Raw genomic sequence first — 27411 nt, forward strand, 5'->3', positions numbered from 1 at the left:
AATGAGCTATAATACGCCAGTAAACTAAGAGAAGAAGATTTTATAGAAGACGAAAAGGTGGACAAATGAGAACAGGATGAAGAAGAGGAAGAAGATGGAGAAGACAAAGAAGAGGCGAAAGAAGACAAAGGAGAAGATGTATTCAGTTTTTATTTTTAAACACTATATTTAGAGATAAATCTCTAAATTCACTTCACACTATCTTGAACAAGCTGATTTGGCCAAGCAAATGAAATGTGAGCACAGCAGTTAGGCTGCTTCTTAGATGTCACTGATGAGTCATTGCTTGTTTAATATCGGGAAATGTCAGGAGTTCATTGTCAAATTAATTAACTTAATGGTTTGTTTGATGTAGCTCAAATCCTCTCTCTGCAAAGAAAGTTTCTTCATTCATCACCTTTCCTTTAATAGTACTGGAGAATGGCTCTCTATCGGATCAAGGCAAGAAATATGTCAAATCTATCCACGCCTTGGCTTTCTTTAGCATATACTGATCAGTGTCATAGGGAATTTGGAGTCAATCCCATCTGATTTAGGGCAAGAGTCAGGGTGCACCCAGGACTGATCATAGAGTACAGCTACTGTTCACTTTGCTAAATGAATAAATTAATAAAAACTGAGTATATTCAGTTCAAATCCAGGTAAAAATTGTTTCCACTCTGATGATTATTACCATTCTAAACACACACATTGTGATGTATATAGCAAGAGTGCAAACTCGTTTTGCTATTTGGTTCACGTTCTTCTGCAGTTTTTCCTTTGTCCAGTTGTCGTCTTTCCTACTCTCATAAAAATGTATTTGTGTGTAGATTTACAGTAACTGTCAGACATTTTCTGGTATGCCAAAAACAGCCAGTGTCCATAAACATTTTCAATTTGGCCGCACAACGCGATTGTTTTCACTGTGGGATGGATAGCTGTCTAAGGTGAGCCTAAAACAACTAGGCAGAGGAAACAGATTCTTCAAACGGTTGAACACACTTGACTTTTACTCTTGTGGGTAGAACAGCGATGCAGTGTTAACGTGCTCTGCTGCTGGAGCTGACAAGGAAAAAGAGACTCCTCCTGAGCAATAGATGAAGCACGGGTTTTGAAAACGCATCACACTGCCAACAAAAAAATGAGCACCATACACTTAATGTATTTGGAGTTTCTGAGCATAAGCATACATCCCGTTTACTGACAATATAATAAGTGTAATACTAAATAGGTTAAATAGCGTAATAATTGTGGTGTTTCTTTGTAAGGCAAGGCATTACAGTTTTATTTCTACAGCACATTTGACATTTTATACACAAGGCAAACCTTACTAGAATGTTGAAACGAATAAATTCAATTCAATTCTTACTTTGACAACATTTAGAAACATTAAAAGAGGTTAAAAACATTTTGAAGTATTGAAATAAAAGTGACTTCCTACAATGTCTAAAAGAAAAGAAAAGATTAACATTGTTTAGAGGACCTGAATCAAATGTATGGGAAATGTTTTAAGCCTGTTTTTTGAAGCACGTACACTCGGGAGTGATTTAACTTCTGTTGTTATATTATTGCATTTTTGTGCAGCATAACAGCTAAATGTAGCACCACCATGTTTACTCTGAACTCTGGGTTCTACACTATTATTTGACCCAAGTCTGCAGACCTAAGAGCTCTACAGTGTTTATATTATATCAGGACCCAAACAATTCTGTATTTTATAGATCATCTATCCATTTTCTACCGGTTATCCACAGTTGGGTCAACTCCAAGTCCCTCCCGGATGACTGAGCTTCTCACCCTATCTCTATCTCTTATCCTATTTCTTTGAAGCCATCCAGAAGTCATTTTTCCATGGCCTCGCCGAATTCCTCCCATGCCCGAGTTTTTGCTTCAGCGACCACCAAAGCTGCATTCCACTTGGCCATTTGGTACCTGTCAGCTGCCTTTGGAGTTCCACAGGACACAAAAGGCCCGATAGGACCCGATGGAGGCACGGAACATGGATCACTCACACACAATTGCCCACGTGAGCACTGAAGTTACCCAGCAGAATGAGTCTCCAGAAGGAACACTTTCCAGCACTCCTTCCAAGGACTTTTATCTGAACTGAACTGCTGTTTGGTGCATATGCACAAACAACAGTCAGAACCCGTCCTCCCCACCCGAAGGCAGAGGGATGCTACCGTCTTGTCTACCGGGGTGAACTCCAATGTACAGTTGCTAAGTTGGGGAGCAATAAGTATGCCCAGACCTGCTAGGCGCCTCTCACCATGTGCAACTCCAGAGTAGAAGAGTCCAACCCTTCTGGAGAGGACTGGTACCAGAGCCAAAACTGTGCGTAGGTGTGTCCAACTATAACTTTTCTGCCTCTCACACCAGCTCAAGCTCCTACCCTGCCAGAGGTTCCACGTCCCTAAAGCTAGCTTTCTGTAGCCAGTGATCGGACCACCTTTGGCGGGCGCCCAGCTCTCTCTGCACCCGACCCCTCTGGCCCCTCCTACCTACAGGTGGCAAGCCTACAGGAAGGAGGAGTCACGTTAACTTTACGGTCCCGTGAGTGAGGGCCCAGCCTTCCAGCCCCAACTTCAGGCCTGGCCTCGGTGACCCACGTCCAGGCAAGGGAAAACAGTCCATTCTTGTCACTCATCATGAGGGATTTTGTGAGTCATGCTTCATCTGGTCCCTCACCTAGGGACCTGTTTGACATGGGTGACTCTACCAGGGGTATAAACCCCAAGACAACTACGATCATTGGGGCACATAAACCCCTCCACCACGATTAGGTGACAGCTCATTAAGTTTAACTTTTGCATTAATTTTCTTTAGCTTCTGTTCCATTTATTGTCTGTGGCAGAGTGTGCGGAACCTTCTACAAAAAGGGATTTGTGTTATTCTGCGCTTTTTGAATTTTAGAGTTCTGCTTGCTTACATCACTTATACTCTCCCTTGTCATTCTTTTTAATTGACTGAGACACTGCTTTAAGGCCCAGCCCATTTAAGCATTTCAAATTAGAGAAATTTCAGATATTATATTTTTAAATAATTTTAAAATCATGCAATTTACGTGGCTTTCTGATTGAAAAATGTCAAGGTTTGTTTGTAGTTTGAGGAAATTGGCCTGGTTATTGAATCAGTGGCCCTATGCATGCTGTAGAAGTGACCTGGTAAATCTAAAACAGTTCAGACTGATTTGTACAGTTTTACGCAACTGCTTTATACATGCATTAAACTTCAGGTTTGGAGCTATTCTAAAGTGATATCCAAGTATTCAAAATCATTGACAACCCCTATTTTATTTGTGTGAGTCGTGAAGGAAAAAAACAAACGTTCGTCCACATCGACAAACACATCAATATCATTTTGTTGTAGTTCAGAGTTAAATGATTCCTTTAGAGACATTAAAATAGCAACACACTGTCAGCGTATGATCACTGAGGCTTGATGGGTTGTTTACTGCTGATACGTAAAACACTCTGTCATCAACTACTGCTGTTCCATGTCTTTGCAAACACTTAGCAATAATTTTATGCATAAACAGAACCAACTTAGTCCCAAAAAATGATCCTCACCCAACGTGCGGGTGGAAAACTGGTACAAAAACCCCAATCGTTCAGTAGTGGACTTTTTGATGAGGAAAATGGTTAAATCAGAAAATTTGTCATCTTCCTTTGTAGCAGTAAAATGCAACTGGATTAATCTGAATGCTAAATATTATCAGTAAACTCTTATTTACTTTTTTTGATAGAGCTTTTTATTCTGTTGCATCAACATTCTTACCTTTGTATGAAGTTTGGCAATTTGTTTCTCATCCAAATTGGGCTGCCTGTGAACTCGTCTCTTGTAGCGAAACTGTAATGCCAAAGACAAACATTAAAACATAAAACAATGAATCTCTACAGAAAATCAATGGGTCAAATTAGATGTGTAATAGAGTTGCAACAGTTGCAATGTCAAATTATCATACTTTCACCAAGAAGTAAAGATGTCACGTCTCGTCCCCAACCGTTCCACTATGTGCCTGTTGTCATGGTTTTTGTCTGTGTGCTCGCCCCTCCCCTCCTGTGTGCCCATGATTAGTTTGATTATTCTCACCTGCCTCTTGTTACCTGTCGTGTATATAAGTCCTGTCTGCCCCTCACGCCCCGTCGGGTCATTGTTGTCTTGATGTCTTTTTGGTTCCTGATGTCGTAATGTTGTTGTCATCACGCTTCATGTCTTTTTGGTTCCTGTCGTTTTCAAGTCTGTTTCGGTTAGTCAGTCAGTCATGTTATCGTTTTGTTAAGTCATGTCAGTTTGCCGAGTCTGTCATTTGAGTCCCTCCAATAAACCCTGGTCCAAGCTGCACTTGGTCGCCCTGTTCCATCCGATCCGTGACAGAATGATCCGACCATCACAGCGACCAGCGCTTGGACCTCCCTCCACCACCAGCGTCGCTGGACCCGCGACCGTCACCAGACTTCGATCCAATTGCGCCGGACCCGCGATCGTCCCTGGCCCCACTCCCACTGCTGCGGCGCGCGATGGCACTTGCCGCTGCGCACAGCCCCGCCTTCCGAATGCCGCTGATCGCGGTACGGACTTCCAGAGTTGCCGACGATTGCGGTACGGACTTCCAGAGTTGCCGCCGATTGCGGTACAGACTTCCAGAGTTGCCGCCGATTGCGGTTCATGTTACCTGAATTCCGCCGATTGTGGTTCTGACTCCCCTGAATGCCGCCGATTGCGGTCCTGACTCCCCCGACTGCCGCCGATTACGGTCCTGACTCCCTGAATGCCGCGATCGCGGTCCTGACTCCCTGAATGCCGCCGATTGCGGTTCTGACTCCCCTGAATGCCGCCGATTGCGGTACAGACTTCCAGAGTTGCCGCCGATTGCAGTCCTGACTCCCTGAATGCCGCCGATTGCTGTTCTGGATCCCTGAATGCCGCCGATTGCGGTTCTGACTCCCCCGAATGCCGCCGATTGCCGTTCTGACTCCCCTGAATGCCGCCGATTGCGGTACGGACTTCCAGAGTTGCCGCCGATTGCAGTCCTGACTCCCTGAATGCCGCCGATTGTGGTCCTGACTCCCCTGAATGCCGCCGATTGGAGTTTTGACTCCCTGAACGCCGCCGATTGCGGTTTTGACTCCCTGAACGCCGCCGATTGCGGTGTAGACTCCCCGAACGACGCCAATTGCGGTGTGGACTCCCCGAATGCTGCCAATTGCGGTTCTGACTCCCCCAAATGCTGCCGATTGTGGTTTTGACTCCCTGAATGCCGCCGATTGCAGTCCTGACTCCCCCAAATGCCGCTGATTGCGGTCCTGACTCCCCCGAATGCTGCCGATTGCGGTCCTGACTCCCTGAATGCCGCCTATTGCGGTTCTGACTCCCTCGAATGCCGCCGATTGCGGTTCATGTCCCCAGAGTTGCCGCCGAGCGCGGTTCATGTCCCCAGAGTTGCTGCCGAGCACGGTTAGGACTTTGCCATTTGGACTGGTGCGCTTCCCCAACCCCCCCCCCCCCCCGTTCTCGGCGTGGGCGTTTCGGTTTTTTTGGGACGTCGGAAGCTGTCCCTTCTGCTGCACTTGGTCGCCCTGCTCCATTACATCCATGACAAAAGAAGGTTGTGAGGTGTTTTCCCGATGTGTTATATGTGAATATGTACAATGCCTGATAAAGTCAAAGTCAAAGTCAGCTTTATTGTCAATTTCTCCACATGCCAAAGACAGACAAAGAAACCGAAATTTCGTTCCCCCCTATCCTACGGTGACAAGACATGGCCCACAATAGACAAACAAGTAAGACAAGTAAACAACAGCGTGCTGAATAAATAATGAATGAATAACACACCAAATAAATAAATAAGAGGAGCAAAAAGGAGCAAGTGAGCGTACAGCAGACATTCTAGAAAAATAGCGCAGCAGTGCCGCACCCTACACAGAAGGGGGTAGCGAGTTCAGGGTCCTAACAGCCTGGAGAAAGAAGCTGTTGGCGAGTCTGGTGGTGTGGGAGCGCAGGCTCCTGTACCTCTTCCCAGAGGGCAGAAGGTCAAACAAAGAGTGAGCCGGGTGACTCACATCTCTCGCAATCGAGGTTGCCTTGCGGGCGAGATGGGAGGTGTAAATGTCCTTCAGGGAGGGGAGCGAAGCACCAATAATCTTACCAGCCGTATTCACTATGCGCTGCAGGGCCTTCAAGTTCTGTTCAGTGCAGTTACCACCCTAGACAGCGATGCAACTGGTGAGGACGTTCTCAATGGTGTCACGGTAGAATGTAGACAGGACTGCTTGAGGAGCACATGCACACCTGAGCTTCCGCAGGAAGTACAGGCGGCGCTGAGCTTTCTTTGCCAGTGACGCGGTGTTTGCGGACCAGGAGAGGTCCTCACTGATGTGCACCCCCAGGAACTTGGTGCAGCTCACCCTCTCCACCACAGCACCGTCGATGATCAGCGGCAGGTGTTTTGTGTGACCCTTCCGGAAGTCAACAACGATTTCCTTGGTCTTGTTTACGTTCAGCAGGAGGTTGTTGTCCCTGCACCACGTGGTCAGAAGGTCAACTTCCGACCTGTACCGAGTCTCGTCGCCCTTCGTGATGAGACCCACCAGAGTCGTGTCGTCAGCAAACTTCATTATGCGGTTGTCGCTGTAGGTCGCAGTGCAGTCATGCGTCAGCAGGGTGAAGAGCAATGGACTGAGCACACAGCCCTGGGGGGCCCCCGTTCTCAGCGTGATGCTGGCGGAGATTTTGTCGCCAACACGCACCACCTGAGGCCTCTGACAGAGGAAGTCCAGTAGTCAGTTGCAGAGGGAGGTACTGAGGCCCAGCTCATCGAGTTTGCAGATGAGTCGCTGCGGCACAATGGTGTTGAAGGCAGAGCTGAAGTCCACAAACAGCAACCTCACATATGAGTCCTTTCTCTCCAGGTGGGTGAGGGCTGAGTGGAGGGCAGAGCAGATGACCTCAGAGGACCGTTTGGCACGGTACCCAAACTGGAAAGGGTCAATGGTGGAGGGAGAACGGATTTGATGTGCTCCATGACAAGCCGCTCAAAGCCCTTCATGATGATGCGCGTCAGTGCCACGGGGCGGTAGTCGTTGAAGCAGGACGGTGCAAGTTTCTTCGGCACAGGAACGATGGTAGCAGCCTTGAAACACGAGGGGACGATGGCCTGCTGCAGGGAAACGTTAAAAATGTCCGTGAAGAAACCCGACAGCTCCCCAGCGCAGTCCTTCAGCGCTCGACCCGGGATGTTGTCAGGGCCCGCCGCCTTACGGGTGTCAATAGCGGCAAGCGCCCTCCTCACTCCGTCGGCAGAGAGGCGCAGAGGCTGCTCGTGTGGGGGGGGGGAGTGGTCTTCAGTGGGCAAGTGCTGTTCTGGGCGTCGAAGCTAGCAAAGAAGCGGTTTAGATCGTTTGGCAGACGGACGTCGCCCTCACAGCTCCTCGGCGCGGGTTTGTAGTCCGTGATGGTCTGAATGCCCTGCCAAAGGCTACGTGCGTCCTTGCTGTCCTTGAAGTGGGTGGAGACCTTGCACGAAAACGGCTTTTTCGCTTCTTTGATGCCTTGGGACAGGTCGGCCCTCGCTGTCCTCAAACCAGGCTCATCCCCCGCTCTGAAAGCCTTGTCCCTGGCCCTCAGCAGTCTGAGGACAGCCCGTCAGCCACGGCTTCCAGTTCGCGCGAGTGACGACGGATTTTGAGCAAGTCACATCATCGATGCACTTCGTGATGTAAGAGGAAACCGAGTCAGTATACTCCTCTATGTCCGTCCGATCGTTGTAGGTGGCTGCCTGCTTAAACAAGTCCCAGTCAGTGGTGTCGAAGCAGTCACGAAGTGCATCGGAGGCACCCTCAGGCCACACCCAAACCCGCCTCCGAACCGGCCTGGATGCCTTTACCAATTGTCTGTATGCGGGCAAAAGCAAACGGTGAGATGGTCAGAAAACCCAAGATGGGGGAGGGGGGTGGCTTTGAAAGCTCCTTTATGCGCAGAGTAGACTAGGTCCAGGAAGCTGTCTCCACGTGTCGGAAAAGTAACATGCTGGTGAAGCCTCGGGAAAACAGACTTCAGGTCGGCATGATTAAAGTTTCCAGCGAAGATGGTGAAACCGTCAGGGTGCGCTGTCTGCTGTTCACTGACAGCCTGGTACAGTTCACCAAGCGCCGCGATCCTGTCGCCTTCGATGTTGGAAGGCGGGATGTATACCGCGACTAGCAGAATCGCGGTAAATTCCCTCGGCAGGTAAAAAGGACGGCACTTGATGATCACAAACTCCGCAAGTGGCGAGCAGTGCTTACATACCACCACAGAGTCCCGGCACCATTCTTCTCGGATGTAGACGCATATTCCACCTCCTCGCGACTTTCCCCCTCGTACAATGGCACGGTCCGCCCTATAGCACGCTAGCCGCTCCAGATGCACGGCAGAGTCCGGAATGTTGTCAGTCAACCAGGTCTCGGTGAACACGAGCACACAGCAGTTCGGCACCGTCCGGTTCGTAGACCTCAGCAGGCGAACGTAATCCATTTTGTTGTCCAGTGATCGAACATTCGCCAGAAGAATGGAGGGCACCGCCGGGGGCGCTGGGTTGGCCGCCAGCCTGGCCCGGATGCCTCCAAGCTTGCCCCTCTTCTGCCTCCTCGCACACCGTTTCCGACGGCTCCCAACCGGGGGAGGAATAGCGGGCGAGGTTGGCGACGTTACAGGACGTAGCAGTCCGAGCGCCTTTAATGTCGCCGCTTCAAAGTCCAGAATGCCACAAAGACCACTTCTGCCGATGTCGAGCAGAACCTGCCTGCTGTACTTGTAGCACGATATAGCACGACGAGACGAACACATAAGACTGTCGGACGAACACTCATTAGACGAACAAATCACCGTACTGACGGGACAGAGTGTGGCCGCTGCGTGTGCACGCGCCGCCATCTTGAAAAAAAAAATATTTAATGATACCATAATTTAAGTTAGTAAATGCTCTTTTTCATGCAAAATATTTACATGTGAGAGATGCGTACAGTCATGTCAGTTACTAGGTCTAGTGGGCAAAGAAATCTACTAAGATTTTGTCAATTGTTAACATTCTATTCTAATGTAAGAGCTTGCAATTTTGGCCCTACAGCGATTTACCATTAGTGTTGATGCTAGTAACTCAGTGAAACACTGGAATGCATTAATTAGAGGAAAATTATCAAATGATAAAACTGAGTCGTACATGCGGCGTCTCTTTTATAACGTGTTTTCAGCTTGTGTCAACTAAAGATTAAGGCTATTTTCATGACTGGTGTAAATACGGCACAGCGTCTGGCGTATCTGCACGCAGGCAGGTTAAAGTTAAAGTTAAAGTCCCAATGATTGTCACACACACATCTGGGTGTGGCGAAATTTGTCTCTGCATTTAACCCATCCCCGTGTGATTTTGATCCATCCCCTGGGGGAGAGGGGAGCAGTGACCAGCAGTGGGAATCATTTGGTGATCTAACCCCCCAATTCCAACCCTTAATGTTGAGTGCCAAGCAGGGAGGCAATGGGTCCCATTTTTAGAGTCTTTGGTATGACAAGGCCGGGGTTTGAACCCACAACCTTCCAGTCTCAGGGCGGACACTCTACCACTAGGCCACTGACCTGCAGACGAGTGCAGGTTGGGGAATCTGTGAGAGGGAGTGCTGCACTGCTGTGGGAGTGGTCATAATGGACTTCAATCATAGCCAGTCAAAACAGATTATTTTATTTCCTTTCAATGAGGCATGCCCACTCGCAGTTTGATATAACAGAAGCACCTGTGAAATGGGTACTTGGAGACCACCCATTTATTACACGTGTAGTCTTCAGCCAAAGTTACACAATGTGTGTATCGTAATGTAATTGTAACTAAATCATTTTAATGGTTGTGTACCTCCAAACACGGAACACCTTTACTGATTGGCTGAGGGTACTCTCTGAGGTAATGTTCTTCATCCAGAAACATGCCATCTCTTCCACAATTGGCAGGCTGGAAAACGCCATAGTTGAGCACATCCTTCAGGCTCTGATTGAGTGTGCACAGGATCCGCTGCTTGGCAACCCAGACTGTGGCGTTGGGGTTGAAACGCATACATTTCTGGTTTTGGGAGTGGGAGAGAGCAAAATAAGCAAGGGAAATTAATTGGGTTGTTAAGAATTTCAATCCAGCCATCCATTCTCAAGGCCGCTTATCCTGTTCAGGGTCACAGGGGGTGCTGGAGCCTATACCAGCTGACATCGGTTTACACCCCGAAACTGGTCACCAGCCAGTCACAGTTAAGAAAATCAACACAGTTTTAATCTTTTTGATTGGAACAGATTTAACTTTGGAGTTCCATCAATGACTTTTAAGTGGAACATAACATTTTTAACTGAAAATACAAATATTAGATTTGGAAGATTTTGACACAACATTTGAAATAGCTAAACATAGTTGAAAATGAATACACAATTAAAAACTGGCCTGTACGGTGGTCGTGAAGTGCACATCTCAAAAACATATAACTAAACAAACAAGAAAAAGGTGATTGAAAACACAGAAAAAACAAAAACCAACAAAAAATAAATAAGAAAAAAAGTAATCACAAACACAAAAACCACAAAAACACAAGCTAAACAAACTAAAAAAAGGTAACCACAAAGACACAAAAAAACAAGCAAACAGGAAAATGATAATCACAAAAACGAAGCACTTTCCAAAAGTGGTTGGTGGTTGGAGGGAAGAAATAACACTCACGACTGATTGAATGAGACACATAATAGCCAGATGAACTTGTGAACACTTGGTTGCGTTACCTTGCATGTTGCAATGAAATTGTGTCTTGACTTTGTGTTTTTTTTCCCTTGGAATGTTGTGTTTTTTGTCTGATAATTCATATGTTCATAAGGGTGTATATGTTAATCTTTGTTACAAGATTATTATGTTTATTATCATGTGGGCCTACTTTTTGGATAACCAATTTTATTAACATGGGGTACGTATGTGGAAACTGTGGAGTCAGGAGATCAAGGGTGTTCACTGAATTTTTAACTTTTCCCTCCTTTTTGAACCTAGTTAACATTACAGAAGGATGAAATTTATAACTGCTTTGTCCTTCCTTCCTTCCTTCCTTCCTTCCTTCCTTCCTTCCTTCCTTCCTTCCACAATATCTGTTTTCTTCTGTTGGGGTGGCACGGTGGAGAACTGGTTAACAAATCGCCTCACACTGATTCTTTTCTGAAGTTTGCATGTTCGCCCTGTGCCTTCATGGGTGTCCTCCGGGTACTCCAGTTTTGTTTGTCTATGTCTATTTGTGCCTTTTGAGTGGCTGGCAACCTGTTCAGGGTGTACTCCGCTAGCTGCCCAGTCAGCTGAGAGACGCTCCAGCATGCCCACGACCCTCATGAGGATAAGCCACAATCGACGAGAGGCACTGAAATGAATTTTAAAAGGAGTTTTGTCATAGGCAATATGGCATGAGTCCTTGTTCATGAGCGCAGGTCATAAATCATACGGTAGCTCAAAAGTTGCCTTTCTGAATAGACGGTAATTGTTTTTGTTTCTGGAATATAAAAATGTTTACAATATATAAGCAGTAAAAATCTGTTCTTCCCATCCCCTCTCATTTTGCTGCACATTTTGCATTTTTCTTTTTTTTTTTTAAACCTGCCTTTCAAATGCAGTATTTCAATGTGCAAAATCAGTCATTGCGATTCATCTCAGGTTTGATGAATCACATTGCATGTGCTAAATTAATCTATTTGCATAATACTCCTCAAAGAGACCACAAAAGGAACTTGCCACTTTGTCGGTTGACAGAAATGGAGCAGGGTGACCAAATCTAGCTTGGAACAGGGTTTATTGAAGGGAAACGGGTGGTGGAGGACAGGACAAGGGGAACAAACAGGCAGGAGAACATAGCAACGTACGGGCAGCCGAAACAGAAGGGAACCAGACGTGGGAAGACGAAGACGAAGTGAACGGGGAACAAGGGATAAACAGGCAGGACAAACAGGGCGGGCAAACAGGAACTAACAGTGCTAACAGGGACAGACTAACAGGACGATCCGACAGGGAGCGACACGCAGACAGGACTTACAAGACGGGTAATGAGGGGCAGGTGACGGCGATTACAATGATTACTGGTAGGACACAGGCAAGGAGGGGCGAGTGCATAGACGGACACCATGACAACAATGTGACACATGGGGCTACGAGGAAACGGCAAGAAACAATCTTGTTTGCACCCATTTTGCACACGCAAACCTCTATAAGATCAGGTAGAGATCAAATATAATGTATATATTGACAGTAATTGATGATTTATAGGCCAGTTGTGGGGATAATGGAAAAATGTCTCTGCCATTCCTCTTTCTATTATTATCTATCAATTGTCAGGAGAAGAATGATATCTGCACATTTATACGAAAATATTTAGTGTTCTGTGTCTCTTCTACTTACATTTCATTATTCTGTATTGGACGCATTTCAAATTTTTAACAAGACTGTTTATTGTCTCTTCCAAATGTCGTGAGAAAAAGTAAGTAGTTCGAGTATGTTGTACATTTTTCCACAGAGTGACTGAAATAGTAAATGGTAAAACAGAAAATGACTTGTACTTGTACACAGTTTTCTACTTTTGGTATTCAAAGCGCTTCACACTGCTATCTTATTCACCTTCTGTTGACAACATCAGGAGCAACTAGGGATTCAGTGTCTTGCTCAAGGACACTTTGACATGGTCACAATGGCTAGGGACCAAACCCCCAACCTCTGGGTTGGGAGACTACTGGGCAATGCTAGTCTGTGTTTTTCAGTAATCAATAATGCTTAAACGCCCATTTCCAGCAACCATCGCTCTCATGCTCTAATGGTCCATTTGTTTTTTTTAATTGTGTTAGAAGGCTAATGGATGATTAGAAAACCCTTGTGCAATTCTGTTATTTTTCATGGAAAACACTAAATTGTCTGGGTGACCCCAAAGTTTTGGACGGTAGTGTATTTTCTAAAAGTTCTAACTGAAGTCACAAATAGCCAAGAATAGCCAGTCACAATAGCTGCTGCATGCCTTCCAACTAACCTTAACTTTACTGTCAGGAGATGAACAATTCAGAGCTTGGCGGTAAAATGCCAAAAATTTGACAAAGCCGACAAACAATGGGCCATGCATCTACTTGATGACACTCCACTGCAACCCCTCTTGGAAATAATCCTTCACTGCAATTTCTGAGCAATACACACACACACGCACACACACACACACACACACACACACACACACACACACACACACACACACACACACACACACACACACACACACACACACACACACACACACACACACACACGCGCGCACACACACACACACACACACACACAAGCGGAAGAGATTACCTTCTGTAAAGCATACAAACAGTGAATCCGAAATGTGTTACTACTGGTCATTGTATAGTTAATCATGTGTCAAATGAGTCTTCGAAGATGAGGAAGCTGAAATACCAATTCTTTGTGTCTGCCAAAAACACAAAATTGCAACGCCGTTTATTGTCTATGTTCTGGGAAGAGTATACTGGGAAAAAGTTTGAATTTACTCAACTGATACAAATATATCCAAGGCAATCTATTCACATTGTGCTGATTTAAAACTGTAATTATGTAGGAATCCCACCTGGAATGGTTAAAAGTGTCCTGGAAATGAATGCATAAGTAAGTTGGGAAGCTTGAAGAGAGCGAGAGACAGGAGGATTCAATGCTGTTTATTGTCATGTCTTTAAAAACAATGTGGCATTATTTCGACAATGAAATGCTTTGGGTCAGGACCACAACTCAGCTATTCAAATAGACTAAAAGACAATATATAGTGAAGATATAAGCAAAACATTAAGTTAGAGAGAAATTAAAGGAGACGTGTTTACTCACATGAGTGAGACCTAATTTAAACGGTGAAGCAACATATATAAGGACTGATTTTAGAATAGAATAGAATAGAATAGAATAGAATAGAATAGAATAGAATAGAATAGAATAGAATAGAAGCTTTCATTGTCATTGTACAACAACAGACTGACTGGAAGTACAACAAAATCGCAGGCTGCTTTACAAGGTGCTGGTTCCTGGTATAAATGAATATAAATAGTATAAATATAAATAATATAAATAGTGTAAACTGAGTAGACAGAGTTCATACAGTGAGAGGTTTGTGTGTGCTTGGTGGCCGGTGCATGTGTGCATTTAGGGTGGTGATGGCTTTTGGGAAGAAGCTGCCCTGAGTCTGTTGGTCCTGGATTCGATGCGCATGTAGTGTCTGCCAGAGGGCAGCATGCAAAACAGGTGGTGGGAGGGATGAGTGGTGTCTATGATGATGGACTGTGCTATGCTGAAGCAGCGGGTTGAGTGTACGTCACTGAGGGAGGGGGCATCCCAAGACCTTCTGTGCTGTCTCGACCACTCTCTGGAGCTTCTTCCACTCTGTTACGGTGCAGTGTTAGAACCACACTGAGGTACAGCATAGCATGATGGTCTCGATAGAAGCTCGATAGAAGATTTGCAGTAGCTTCTGGTTGATGTTGTTTTTTCTGAGCACTCTCAGAAAGTGCAGACGCTGTGGTGCCTTCTTGAGGACAGCCTTGGTGTTTGCCAACAGGACAGGTCAGCTGAGATGGTGGTGCCCAGGAAGGTAAAGGATGAAACTATCTCGAGTGCATAGGTGTCAAACTCAAGGCCCGGGGGCCAGACATGGCCCGCCATATCATTTATTGTGGCCCACGAAGACAAACTGTACATCGACTTCATGTGTCAGACTAAATTTAAAAAAATTAGTTCACGTTTAAAAAATAGTTATTGCTAGCGATTTTTATTTCCGTTCTTTTTTTTAATATTAACATATATAATACAACAGTTTTTACTACTCTCTGATTTTAAAGCTAATTATTCATCAGTATGTTGTGTAGCCTATACTGTATACAATATAAGGCTTTGACAATCATAATGGCCCTCCGAAGGAAACTTTCACTTTGATGCGGCCCGCGACAAAAATTAGCTTGACACCCCTGCTTTAGTGAGTCACCATTATTCGTGAGAGGAGGCTGATATGTTCTGGACCTCCTAAAGTCCAGGATGATCTCCTTTGTCTTAGTGGTGTTTAGTGTCAGGTTTGATGCACACCACTCAGACCTCGGGACCTCGTTTCTGTCGGCTTACTCGTTTCCTCTCGAGATCAACCCCACCACTGTCGTGTTGTCTGCAAACTTCATAATGATTTTACTGTTGTGAGCTGGTTTACAGTCGGAAGTGTAGAGGTTGTAAAGGAGGGGCCTCAGCACACACCGTTGTGTGAAAACCGTGTTGAGTGTTCTGATGGTAGAGAGGTGGGGACTGAGTTTCACTCCTTGTGTCTGGTTAGTGAGGAAGTCATTTATCTGCAGGTGAGAGGGGGAAAGTCCAAGGTTAGACAGCATGCTAACCAGGATGTCAGAGATGATTGTGTTGACGGCCAAGCCATAGTCAATGAAGCGCATCCTGATGTCGCTCTCACGGTGCTCCCGGTGGCTCACTGCGGTGTGAAAAGTGATGGCTATGGCTGTGGATTTATTTGCCCTTTAGGCAAACTGGTGGGGATCAAAGGAGGGGGGGAATGCAGGCTTGGATATGCTTCAGGACCAGTCGCTTCAGGCACTTGGTGGGTGTTAGTGCAATGGGGCGGTAATCGTTGAGGTTGATGGGATATGGCTGGTGATTCAGGGGTCGGGATCTCAAAGGGTGCAAAGAAGGTGTTTAGCGCCTCTGTCAGCTGGGCGCTTCAGTCCACAGCCATGGTGTTCTGGTCCCTGAAGTAGGTGATCTTCTTAAATTAAAGTTAAGTTGAAGTCCCAATGATCGTCACACACACATCTGGGTGTGGTGAAATTTGTCCTCTGCACTTAACCCATCCCCGTGTGATTTTGATCCATCCCCTGGGGGAGAGGGGAGCAGTGAGTAGTAGTGGGAATCATTTGGTGATCTAACCCTCCAATTCCAACCCTTAATGCTGAGTGCCAAGCAGGGAGGCAATGGGTCCCATTTTTATAGTCTTTGGTATGACCCGGCCGGGGTTTGAACCCACAACCTTCCAGTCTCAGGGCGGACACTCTACCACTAGGCCACTGAGCTGGTTTAGGCCACCGAGCTGGATGCCCTGCTACATCTGCCGTGGGCTGTGGTTGGTGACCTGATCCTCTACTTTAGTTTTGAAGTCCTGCTTTTATGATACCCATTTTCAAGTTGGTTCTGGTGGCACTGTATAGTTCTGTATTGTCTGTATTGTCTGATTTGAAGGTGGTGTCACAGTCTTTGAGGAGCATCCTGACCTGGCTGGCTGCTTCTAGTTGGGGAAAATTCAGAAGCATTTATCCATTGTGACGTTCCCCATGCAGAACTTGATGTAGGACAGCACAGCCTCAGTATTTGCAGCCAGGTCCTGGTGTTCAAAGATACTCCTTATTTGTGCTAGGATAGACGGTCGCTTAACTCTATGATTTGTGATTTGCAATGTCACCTTATTGCAAATGGTCTCAATGCTTGTTCATTTCAAACAAAGATGCATCTTAAATTCATCAGGGGTATACACAGAGATACTACTTGCTCAACGTAATTTAGTTTCTTTGTAGGGATAGCCTGTTTTGGTCCTGTCCTCGATGGTGGAGCAGCCTAATAAAAGCTTTGACTTGTCTGTCAACTGAAAGCATAGTAGAATGAGCTTTTAGCTGTCAATTAGTACTGTCTAGCCTGCATCTGTAATATTTGACGATAAAAGCGGAGGAAGGATGACTGTTGATAAGCTGTTGGGACAACTTTTAAAATATAACCAAACAGCTATGCTAGCAAATATTTTAGCTAACATTTACACAGGTTTAAATGAGGAGCAGCCAGCTTGTTTTGCGCCTTCATACAACAAATGCTGCTAATGAGAGAGAAGAGTGTCAGCTTGACAGTGATGGTACAGCTATGGGCATAATTTATTTTCAATATTATCAATTAAAATGCTGGAGGGGCATTTAAAAACCATTTCATTACATTCGGAATGTATGTGACACCAATTACATGCTTTTGTTTTTTTACTTAAATGGGTCCTGCGTTTTAATCCATCCATCCATCCATCCATCCATCCATCCATCCATCCATCCATCCATCCATCCATCCATCCATCCATCCATCTTCTTCCGCTTATCCGGGGTCGGGTCGCGGGGGCAGCAGCTTCAGGAGGGACTCCCAGACTTCCCTCTCCCCAGCCACTTCATCCAGCTCGTCCCGGGGGATCCCAAGGCGTTCCCAGGCCAGCTGAGAGACATAGTCTCTCCAGCGCGTCCTGATGAGATGCCCGAGCCACCTCATCTGGCTCCTCTCAACGTGGAGGAGTAGTGACTCTACTCCGAGTCTCTCCCGGATGACCGGGCTTCTCACCCTATCTCTAAGGGAGAGCCCGGACACCCTGCAGAGAAAACTCATTTCGGCCGCTTGTATCCGGGATCTCGTTCTTTCGGTCACGACCCATAGCTTGTGACCATAGGTGAGGGTAGGAGCGTAAATCGACCAGTAAATTGAGAGCTTTGCCTTTTGGCTCAGCTCTCTCTTTACCACGACGGACCGGTACAGAGTCCGCATTACTGCCGACGCTGCACCGATCCGCCTGTCGATCTCGCGCTCCATCCTCCCCTCACTCGTGAACAAGACCCCAAGATACTTAAACTCCTCCACTTGGGTCAGGATCTCATCCCCGATCCGGAGAGGGCATTCCACCCTTTTCCGATCGAGGACCATGGACTCGGATTTGGAGGTGCTGACCCTCATCCCGACCGCTTCACACTCGGCTGCGAACCGCTCCAGTGAGAGCTGGAGATCACGGCCTGAAGAAGCCAACAGCACCACGTTGTCTGCAAAAAGCAGAGACGCAATGCTGAGGTCCCCAAACCGGACCCCCTCAACACCTCGGCTGCGCCTAGAAATTCTGTCCATAAAAATTATGAAAATAATCGGTGACAAAGGGCAGCCTTGGCGGAGTCCAACCCTCACTGGGAACGAATCCGACTTACTGCCGGAAATGCGGACCAAACTCTGGCATCGGTGATACAGGGACCGAACCGCCCTTATCAGTTGGCTCGGCACCCCGTACTCCCGAAGCACCCTCCACAGAACCTCCCGAGGGACACGGTCGAACGCCTTCTCCAAGTCCACAAAACGCATGTGGACTGGTTGGGCGAACTCCCATGCACCCTCGAGGATCCTGCTGAGGGTGTAGAGCTGGTCCACTGTTCTACGGCCAGGACGAAAGCCACACTGCTCCTCCTGAATCCGAGGTTCGACCTCCCGACGGACCCTCCACTCCAGCACCCCTGAATAGACCTTACCAGGGAGGCTGAGGAGTGTGATTCCCCTGTAATTGGAACACACCCACCGGTCCCCCTTCTTAAAGAGGGGAACCACCACCCCAGTCTGCCAATCCAGAGGTACTGTCCCCGATGTCCACGCAATGTTGTAGAGGCGTGTCAGCCATCACCGCCCCACAACATCCAGAACCTTTAAGAACTCCGGGCAGATCTCATCCACCCCCAGACCCCGGCCTTGCCACCGAGGAGTTTTTTAACTACCTCAGTGACTTCGACCCCAGAGATTGGAGAGTACGCCTCGGAGTCCCCAGGCCCTGCTTCCACAATGGAAGGCGTGTAGGTGGAATTGAGGAGGTCTTCGAAGTATTCTCCCCACCGACTCACGACGTCCCGAGTCGAGGTCAGCAGCACGCCATCCCCACTGTAAACAGAGTTGACGTTGCACTGTTTCCCCCTCCTGAGACGCCGGATGGTGGACCAGAATTTCCACGAAGCCGTCCGGAAGTCATTCTCCATGGCCTCGCCAAACTCCTCCCACGCCCGGGTTTTTGCCTCAGCAACCGCCGAAGCCGCGTTCCGCTTGGCCATCCGGTGCCTGTCAGCTGTCTCCGGAGTCCCGCAGGCCAAAACGGCCCGATAGGACTCCTTCTTCAGCTTGACGGCATCCCTTACCGCCGGTGTCCACCAGCGGGTTCGGGCACTGCCGCCACGACAGGCACCGACAACCTTACGGCCACAGCTCCGGTCGGCCGCCTCAACAATAGAGGCGCGGAACATGGTCCACTCGGACTCAATGTCCCTCGCCTCCCCCAGGACGTGGGAAAAGCTCTGTCGGAGGTGGGAGTTGAAGCTCTTCCTGACAGGGCATTCTGCCAGACGTTCCCAGCAGACCCTCACAGAGCGTTTGGGTCTGCCAGGTCGGAGCCAACCCACCACCAGGTGGTGATCAGTTGACAGCTCCGCCCCTCTCTTCACCCGAGTGTCCAAAACATGCAGCCGCAAATCCGATGACACGACTACAAAGTCGATCATCGAGCTGCGGCCGAGGGTGTCCTGGTGCCAAGTGCACACATGGACACCCTTATGTTTGAACACGGTGTTCATTATAGAAAATCCATGTTGAGCACAGAAGTCCAATAATAGAACACTGCTCGGGTTCAGATCGGGGGGGGGGGGGGCGTTCCTCCCACTCACACCCTTCCAGGTCTCACTGTCATTGCCCACGTGAGCATTGAAGTCACCCAGTAGAACGATGAAGTCCCCAGAAGGAGCGCTCTCCAGCACTTCCTCCAGGGACTCCAAAAAGGGTGGGTACTCTGAGCTGCCGTTTGGTGCAAACAACAGTCAGGACCCGTCCCCCCACCCGAAGGCGGAGGGAGGCTACCCTCTCGTTCACCGGGGTGAACCCCAATGTGCAGGCACCGAGCCGGGGGGCAATAAGTATACCCACACCTGCTCGACGCCTCTCACCGTGGGCAACTCCAGAGTGGAAGAGAGTCCAGCCTCTTTCGAGAGGGCTTGTACCGGAACCCAAACTGTGTGTGGAGGCAAGTCCGACTATGTCTAGTCAGAACTTTTCTGCCTCGCACACCAGCTCGGGCTCCTTTCCAGCCAGAGAGGTGACATTCCATGTCCCAAGAGCCAGCTTCTGCAGCCAGGGATCAGACCGCCAAGGTCCCTGCCTTTGGCCGCCGCCCAGCTTGCACTGCACCCGACCCCTTTGGCCCCTCCCACAGGTGGTGAGCCCATGGGAAGGTGGACCCACGTTTCCTTTTCGGGCTGTGCCCGGCCGGGCCCCATGGTCGAAGGCCCCGCCACCAGATGCTTGCCTTCGAGCCCCGCCTCCAGGCCTGGCTCCAGAGGGGGGCCCCGGTGACCCGCGTCCGGGCGAGGGAAAACTAGATCCAATTTTCTTAATCGTCATAAGGGGTTTTGTGAGCCGTGCTTTGTCTGGCCCCTAGGACCCGTTTGCCATGGGTGACTCTACCAGGGGCATGAAGCCTCCGACAACATGGCTCCTAGGGTCATAGGGGCACGCAAACCCCTCCACCACGATAACGTGACGACTCACCTTTTAATTCAATATTTAGTAATTCACTTGGGCCAATAACTCTCCAGCTTATCTATAATGTACTGGAATACTGCCATTATGTAATCATACACCATAACACCTATACAATATATAACACACGTTCTGTAGATGCAAAATATCTCGGGCTTGATTAAAAACCACAAGTGAAAATTGTGGCTTTGTAAATAATTGCAAATGATGTTATGTAAATAAATTTAATAATGTAAATAAATGTAGAAATAAATATACAGATAAAGGTAATATAAATAAGAACAGATTCCCGCAGCACACATTAATAAAATATGTAATATGTATATGCAAAGCAATACATTACAAGTAATGGTGTAATTAATTACAAGTAATTGACGTGACTTCGTTGTAGCCAACATGGGTTCAGGTTCCAGTCAGTAATGGCATGATGCATGAATCTATACAGTTCTATGAAAAAGTATTAGCCCTTTTCTCAAATTCTTACTTTTTTTTGGGATAGTTTGCCCATATTTAAGATGTTTAAACAAAAGACAAATATAAGCCAATGAAAAACATAAGGCAGTTTTTAAAGGGCCACGGGTGTGCAGGAGCCTCTATCAGCTGTCAATGGGTGAGAGGCAAAGAAAATCCTGAACTGGTCACCATCCACTCACAGTTTTTATTCATTAAGGGAAAGAAACTATTCAAAACTACACCAGCGCTTGGAATACCCTGTGAGCAAAAATGATTAGCCGCTCAAACTAGCAAAAGGTTGACCCACCCCAGCAGCAAGAACTGAAATCACGCATTTTCTATAACAGGCAATAAGTCTTTCATATCTCTTTGGAGACATTTTGTTCCACTCTTCCTTGCAGAATGGTTTTTATTCATCAATACTGGAGGGTTTTGCTTTTAGCATGAACAACATTTTCAAGGCAATGCCAAATCTTTTCAATCAGATTCAATTATGGAAGTAGACTAGACCACTCCAAAACCTTCTTTAGAAAAATGGGCAGTCAGAAGTTGACTTGCAAGAATGTTTTTGACTGTTGGCCTAGTGCGAGTTGATAATAAATAACACCGGTCACTTTTATCCGGTATGTTTCAGTATTCTTATAATAAAGTAATGGGATGCCGCGATAATGTTCTTCACAAAATGTTAAAAGTATGGGAATATTGCCAAATTGTTTTGGAAATGAATTTTAATAGGTTAGCAGGTCTGAATACATCCATCCATTATCTGTGCCGCTTGTCCCCACGGGTGTCGCGGTATTGTATTAGAAACAAGTTTTTCTTAATATATTTTTTTAAAAAGGGCGCCAATGTTCTGAATGTCTTTTGAGGAGTGAAATCCAGGCCATTATTTCAAGGCAGAAAATGAAATGATCAGTTTATTTATATATTTTTAAATACTACATCAGCGATGGCAGTTCATTGGCATAATGTGGCTGCTAAAACTGTTCAATTCACTACCTACTTATAGATGAAGTTACAATTTAAGTTATAAATATCCATCCATTTTCTATACCACTTTTAAGCACGGGGGTCGTGCTGGAGCCTATCCCAGCTGTCATCGGGCAGTGGGCGTGAGACACCCTGAACTGGTTGCCAGCCAATCGCAGGGCACACAACCAATCCGCACTCACACCTATGGGCAATTTGAAGTGCTCATTCGGCCTACCAAGCTTGTTTTTATTATGTGGGAGGAAACCGGATGACCCGGAGAAAATGAGGAGAACATTTAAACTCCACACAGGGAGGGCCGGAGGTGGAATCGAACCCACACTCTCTGAAAGGTGAGGCGGACGTGCTAACCAGTGCCCCTGGATACAGTACATACAATAAACATAATAGTGATTGACAAAAACGCTAAGCCATATTTACAAATTCATTTATTAATGGTTAATTTTTTTTACTATTAACGTGTCTTATTTACTTGAATGAGATGATTTCTGTGAAAAACAAATGTGGACTTGATTTATTTTGGACACACTGGAGTAGCAGTTTTATAATCGATTTCAAAAATTAAAATTCCAAATATTTATGTTCAAAAGCAAATTTCATTCTCCATTTGACAATGACTTCTTCAAACTACACACAATGTGTATTACAGTATTTTAGACTCCCTTTGTGGCATCCATTCAAGTCACTCACCATCTGCTGCAGGTCAGGGATGATAATGCGGATCACCTGTGAGTTTATGTGAATGTTGTCCATGTGGTGTGGTGAAGGCTCAGCGGTGGCCCTAATAGTTTCATAAATAGTTTCTTCATGGGAGCTTTCAGAGGCGCAGTCATCAGAATAATCAGAAAAGCTCTGGGCCATCTCATCCTCACTAGAAGTGGGGCTCCGGGGGATTGTCATCAGGCCTGGCGCAGCTATGTCTAGCTGCATCAGACAGGGAAAGAGCATTAGTCAGTCAGTCTCACTCAATTTCTTCATTACAAAGATACATGTGAAACCATTAGTTCTGTTTGGAGATATCCTAAGAGGATGCTTGTAAATTTGACATTCCATTCAAAATCACTGAATTTCAGCTCAGATGGCAGTCATTACACCCTTAAAACTGCTGGGTTATAAAGATGGCCCTAACCAGAAAGTTGACCAACAATTTGCCCCACCAGAAACAATTTGTTAGGTTGTTTTGTACAAAAAACAATGCAGAAAGTTGGGCCAAATTGTTTTTCAAATTGACTCAATTTCCTAAATCCGTCCAATTTTTAACCCAAATTGGTTTGTTTTTAAACGAGCATTTTTAAAGGTGTTGCAACCGATCCAATATGAAATTCTTTAGATTGATATTGTTTGACAAAGTTTTGAGCATGTCCAGCAGGCTGCCCTTCTCTTGACGCAACCCTCTGCTTCTATCAGGCTTGGGACTGGCCCACAGTTTTCACTCATTTGTGCACCCAATCGTGCTGTATTGAAATATGATTAAATAAAACATAATGTGTGATTAAACACTTTTAAGTCCCACTACTGGTTGAATTGGTTGAATGATTTTTTTTCCCATTAAAAAAATATTTCCCAAGTTAAAATCCCCTTTAGCTTGAAATTTGCCAAAGTCATGAATAATTTTGGCCTCATACAATAATTTAATTGTGCTCCAAGAATGTTAGATGTTTCAATATTCATGTACACGTTGTTCTGACATGTTTATAACAACAAAAAAAGCAGAACATTAGGACAAAGCTTGTATTCATTGTTTTTTTTCTGCATGCCTTTAAAGTGATGTGGTGTCATTTTCTGTCAAGGTACTTGTTAGGGTTTTTCAAATTATCCTTATCGTATGATTATGTTGGAATGCAACCGGTAATAAATAACCTACCTTGTCTCATCCTACACAAGGTCGTAAAACATCCCCTGATATGTTTTGACTAGAGCACAAGGGCTTCCTATTCAGTCTACTCTTACCCCCACTCTTTCTCTTAATAAATATGCCTTTGCAGTTGGGAGAGGCTCCAGATTTCATTCCTGTAGCGAGTGAACTCTCCACCTGCAGGTGTCTAAAAGAACTTGCCTGTCTCCCGTGTGGTTCTTGCAAAATAAGTTGGAGTGAGCAAATCTCTAACAGTACTTATTGGCTATTCAGGCGTAGTCGGAGTAACAACAAATTAGCCGAGCAACAGAAGATGTAGGACAAATTAACTATAAACACCATAAAAAAATTCTAAGACATTCCAAAGCAGAACATTGTCAAAGGTCTAAAATGAAGAGTAAAGTGAGTTACAGAGATGCTTATTCAGCACTTTGTATGACATGATTGTGCCTTTAACGCTCCCGTTCACCTTGTATAAGAATATCTGTGCCGCTTCACGAGACGTTCGAGAGAAAATTATGTAGGTTTTGCCTGCTATTGTTAAGAAATTAATTGGAATGTTGCTTTAATTATTGAGATTACGACTTTTATTCCTACTTTAGATACAGACATAAAGACACGCTCATTTGGAAGAAATTATGGGGATACAGTGACAACACATTGTCATTGTGTATGCATGTACAGTATGTATAGTACATAATGGACAGAAATAGCTTCTGTTCTCTGAGACTGTCCATCGTGGTCGAAGATAACAAATCTTCCTTTTGCTGTGTGGATCTTGGTAGTGGTTATAGAAGCTGACGACAATACCCCAGTATGTTACTATAGTTGTTTCCCAATTAGTAGGCTGCACCCTCCAAAAGATTTTCGCATGGTGGGTCCTTCAAAGGCTTCTCCTCATGGAGAACCACATGAACCGTGGTGACTTTGGATGGATCTCACGTGGTATCTTAGTAGGTCAGTATGAGGCGTTGGTGCGGAGTATCAGAGTGTGATTTTCCTCCAGGTGCAAGACACCATTATGACATAACGAATGTCAATGAGGCAGGTTCGCTGACTCCATCATTGTTTATTTTGGGGATGTTTATTGAACATGTTTAAAGAAGACGGAGACAAAACAACCAAATAAATAAAAACAAAAGAATAAACAACAGAAATATGATATAAACAGTATGAGTAAATAAAGGTTACATTGACCTGTCACATGATAGAGGAGAAATTGCCTGTCTGCAAAATCATTGTTCGTTCCCGCACGAGTATACCAAAATATGTCCAGCACAAACGAACACACAACAAATATACACAAAATAGTAAGTGATGACAAATCTGCTCAGTGAAGAAATGAAACTAACAACATTTCAATATACTGAACATCAGACATTTGATTATGAAAATTACCTCGATCCAAATAACCAATTCTATGAAAACAGACACAACTTTGGATGTAAATATCATACAAATGGACAATTTAATAGAAACATGAAAATAAAAAATGCACTATCAATTATAGATTTCAATAGCTGAAGTCTCTATAAGAACTTTACAATAAATACATTCCAAGTAATAGCTATATCAGAAACGTCTTCTTGCTATCTGTCTGGCACAGAGAATCTTTGTGCAGACTTGATAACAGCACAACAGTTTTGAGGGCTTTAACTGGTATTTGATCAACTGTATTGGGTCAGACCTGTAAAATATTGACTCGTGAGTGGCCATCTTTGAAGAGCTTGGAATCACTCTCCTGTTGCATCGCATGGTGGCAAATATTGATGTTCGTTTTTCCACAAGCTTCAGTGCCAGGTCTTTGCTCATGAAAAAGTTGTCAGACGTAGCCACACCCAAAGTACGGCTCCATAAGTGTCATCACTACACGTGTCCCCAAACTGTTGACTCTCTGCTCATCCTTTCCAAGATACGGCTTCACACTGAGGCAGTACTTCGTTCCAACTTTAGCTAAGATCCAAAACTTGATTCCAAACTTGTCGGGTTTATTAGGCATGTATTGCATGAACCTACAGCAAGTATTGGTCGGAAACAGCTGTTCATCCACTGTAAGTAAATCATGTGGAATATATGCCTTTTGGCTGTTCTCAATGAATCTGCCCAAAAGCCATGACATCAAACAAAATTTATCTTTTTTCACTCTCTCTCCGTGAGTGGAATGCACATCAAAATGAATGTACCGTAATTTCCGGACTATTAGCTGCACCTGATTATAAGCCGCACCAGCAAAAACTAACAGGGCTGGTTAAAAAAAACATACCAGTAAAAGTAAAAAAGAGCCAGTATAAGAGCCGTCTTCACCTTCTTCCTGTGTACTGAAACCATCAAAGTCTTCCTCCTCAGTGTCCGATTGGAACAGCGTCAGATATCCTTCGCCACACACTTCGTCAGTCTCTCTTTCTTTGTCGCTTTTATCCGTTTCTTCTAGCATTTTCCATAATGAGGGTCTGTTCATGCTAATTTTATTCATGCACGAAGCGCTAAGTTACATTAAACTAACGAGCGACACGTATAGCTCCAGAGTAGACGTGACCGGGAAATAAAGAAAAGAAAAGGGTGACGCAACACAATGTCATCAACATTGACTGCCTTTAACTTAAAAGTTGGCATCATATGTATTTCTTTTGTCCCCCATAATGACGGTTTGTGTATAAAAGCTTCCTTTCTTCAGTAATGTCCGTCTTGATCTCGTTCTGTCTATTCTTTGTGTGAATTATACAGCATTATTTGCCTGGCGGACATGCGATCAGCACACCACTCTTCTCCCCAGTGACCGTGTCAGATATGTATCCCTCCACCTAGCAAACCGGTTGCTACACAACAGTGGTCCACAGCCTTTTTACGAGTGTATAAAAGTGATCAGGTCATCACAAACATCACGAAAAAATCCATAGATAAGCCGCACCAGACTACAAGCCGCAGGGTTCAAAACTTGAGCAAAAAGTAGCGGCTAATTGTCCGAAATGTACGGTACTGTTATTTTCTTCTGAATCTATGTGTGTGTGTGTGCGCGCGTGTGTTTGTTTGTACATATACCGTAATTCTCGGACTATAAGTCGCGTTTTTTTTTTCATAGTTTGGGTGGGGGGGGCGACTTATACAGAGGAGCGACTTATATGTGAATATTTTCACAAATTTTCCAAAAAAAAAAGTGAAACCGCGATAAACGAACTGCGATGTAGCAAGGGATTACTGTAATTTGAATTTCAAGTGACGTCAGCAGCGCGGCGCGGCGGTTGTTTACATAAAGGACAAAGATTCAATCACGGGATGACGAAGATGACGAAGGGCCCCACATAATCATTAGCGGCTTTGTTTGTAAGTGACACGGAGGACGAAGAGTTTGAAGGATTTAATTATTTGGAGTGACACAGAAGGTTTGAAAAACTATTATGGCTTTTACACACGTCCGGTCCTACTCTACGGAGCTCTCTTTCACCTCCGTGGATGGAAGTTGGGGGTCGGCGCTCGGCCGGGTGGATGTCCGGGGACGGTGGATGGGGCTCGGACATGGATTTTACGCATGCCCGGTCCTACTCTACGGATCTCTTTCACCTCCGTGGATGGAAGTCAGGGGCCAGCGCCCGGCCGGGTAGCTGTCCGGGGACGGTGGATGGGGCTTGGACATGGCTTTTACGCACGCCCGGTCGTATTCTATGGAGCTCTCTTCCACCTCCGTGGCTGGAAGTGCCACCTCCGGGGATGGAAGTCCATGCCGCCACACGCCTGGAAGTCAACG

The 27411-nt window shown here is 45.8% G+C and overlaps 1 protein-coding gene across 1 annotated transcript in view; it reads right to left on the reverse strand.

The window, feature by feature from the left end:
* Positions 1–26262, reverse strand: part of shank2b (SH3 and multiple ankyrin repeat domains 2b) — a 262152-nt gene extending 235890 nt beyond the window's left edge. The window contains exons 1-4 of the mRNA XM_049717383.2: positions 25974–26262; positions 22505–22738; positions 9860–10063; positions 3757–3828 (exon numbers count right to left, since the gene is read on the reverse strand). Coding sequence (XP_049573340.1) covers positions 3757–3828; positions 9860–10063; positions 22505–22738; positions 25974–25997 — 534 coding nt within the window. The 5' untranslated portion in view covers positions 25998–26262. The remainder of the gene's footprint in view (positions 1–3756; positions 3829–9859; positions 10064–22504; positions 22739–25973) is intronic.
* Positions 26263–27411: the final 1149 nt, after the last annotated feature.

Source organism: Syngnathus scovelli, chromosome 4 (assembly GCF_024217435.2).
Source record: "Syngnathus scovelli strain Florida chromosome 4, RoL_Ssco_1.2, whole genome shotgun sequence".
Taxonomy (NCBI): Eukaryota; Metazoa; Chordata; class Actinopteri; order Syngnathiformes; family Syngnathidae; genus Syngnathus; species Syngnathus scovelli.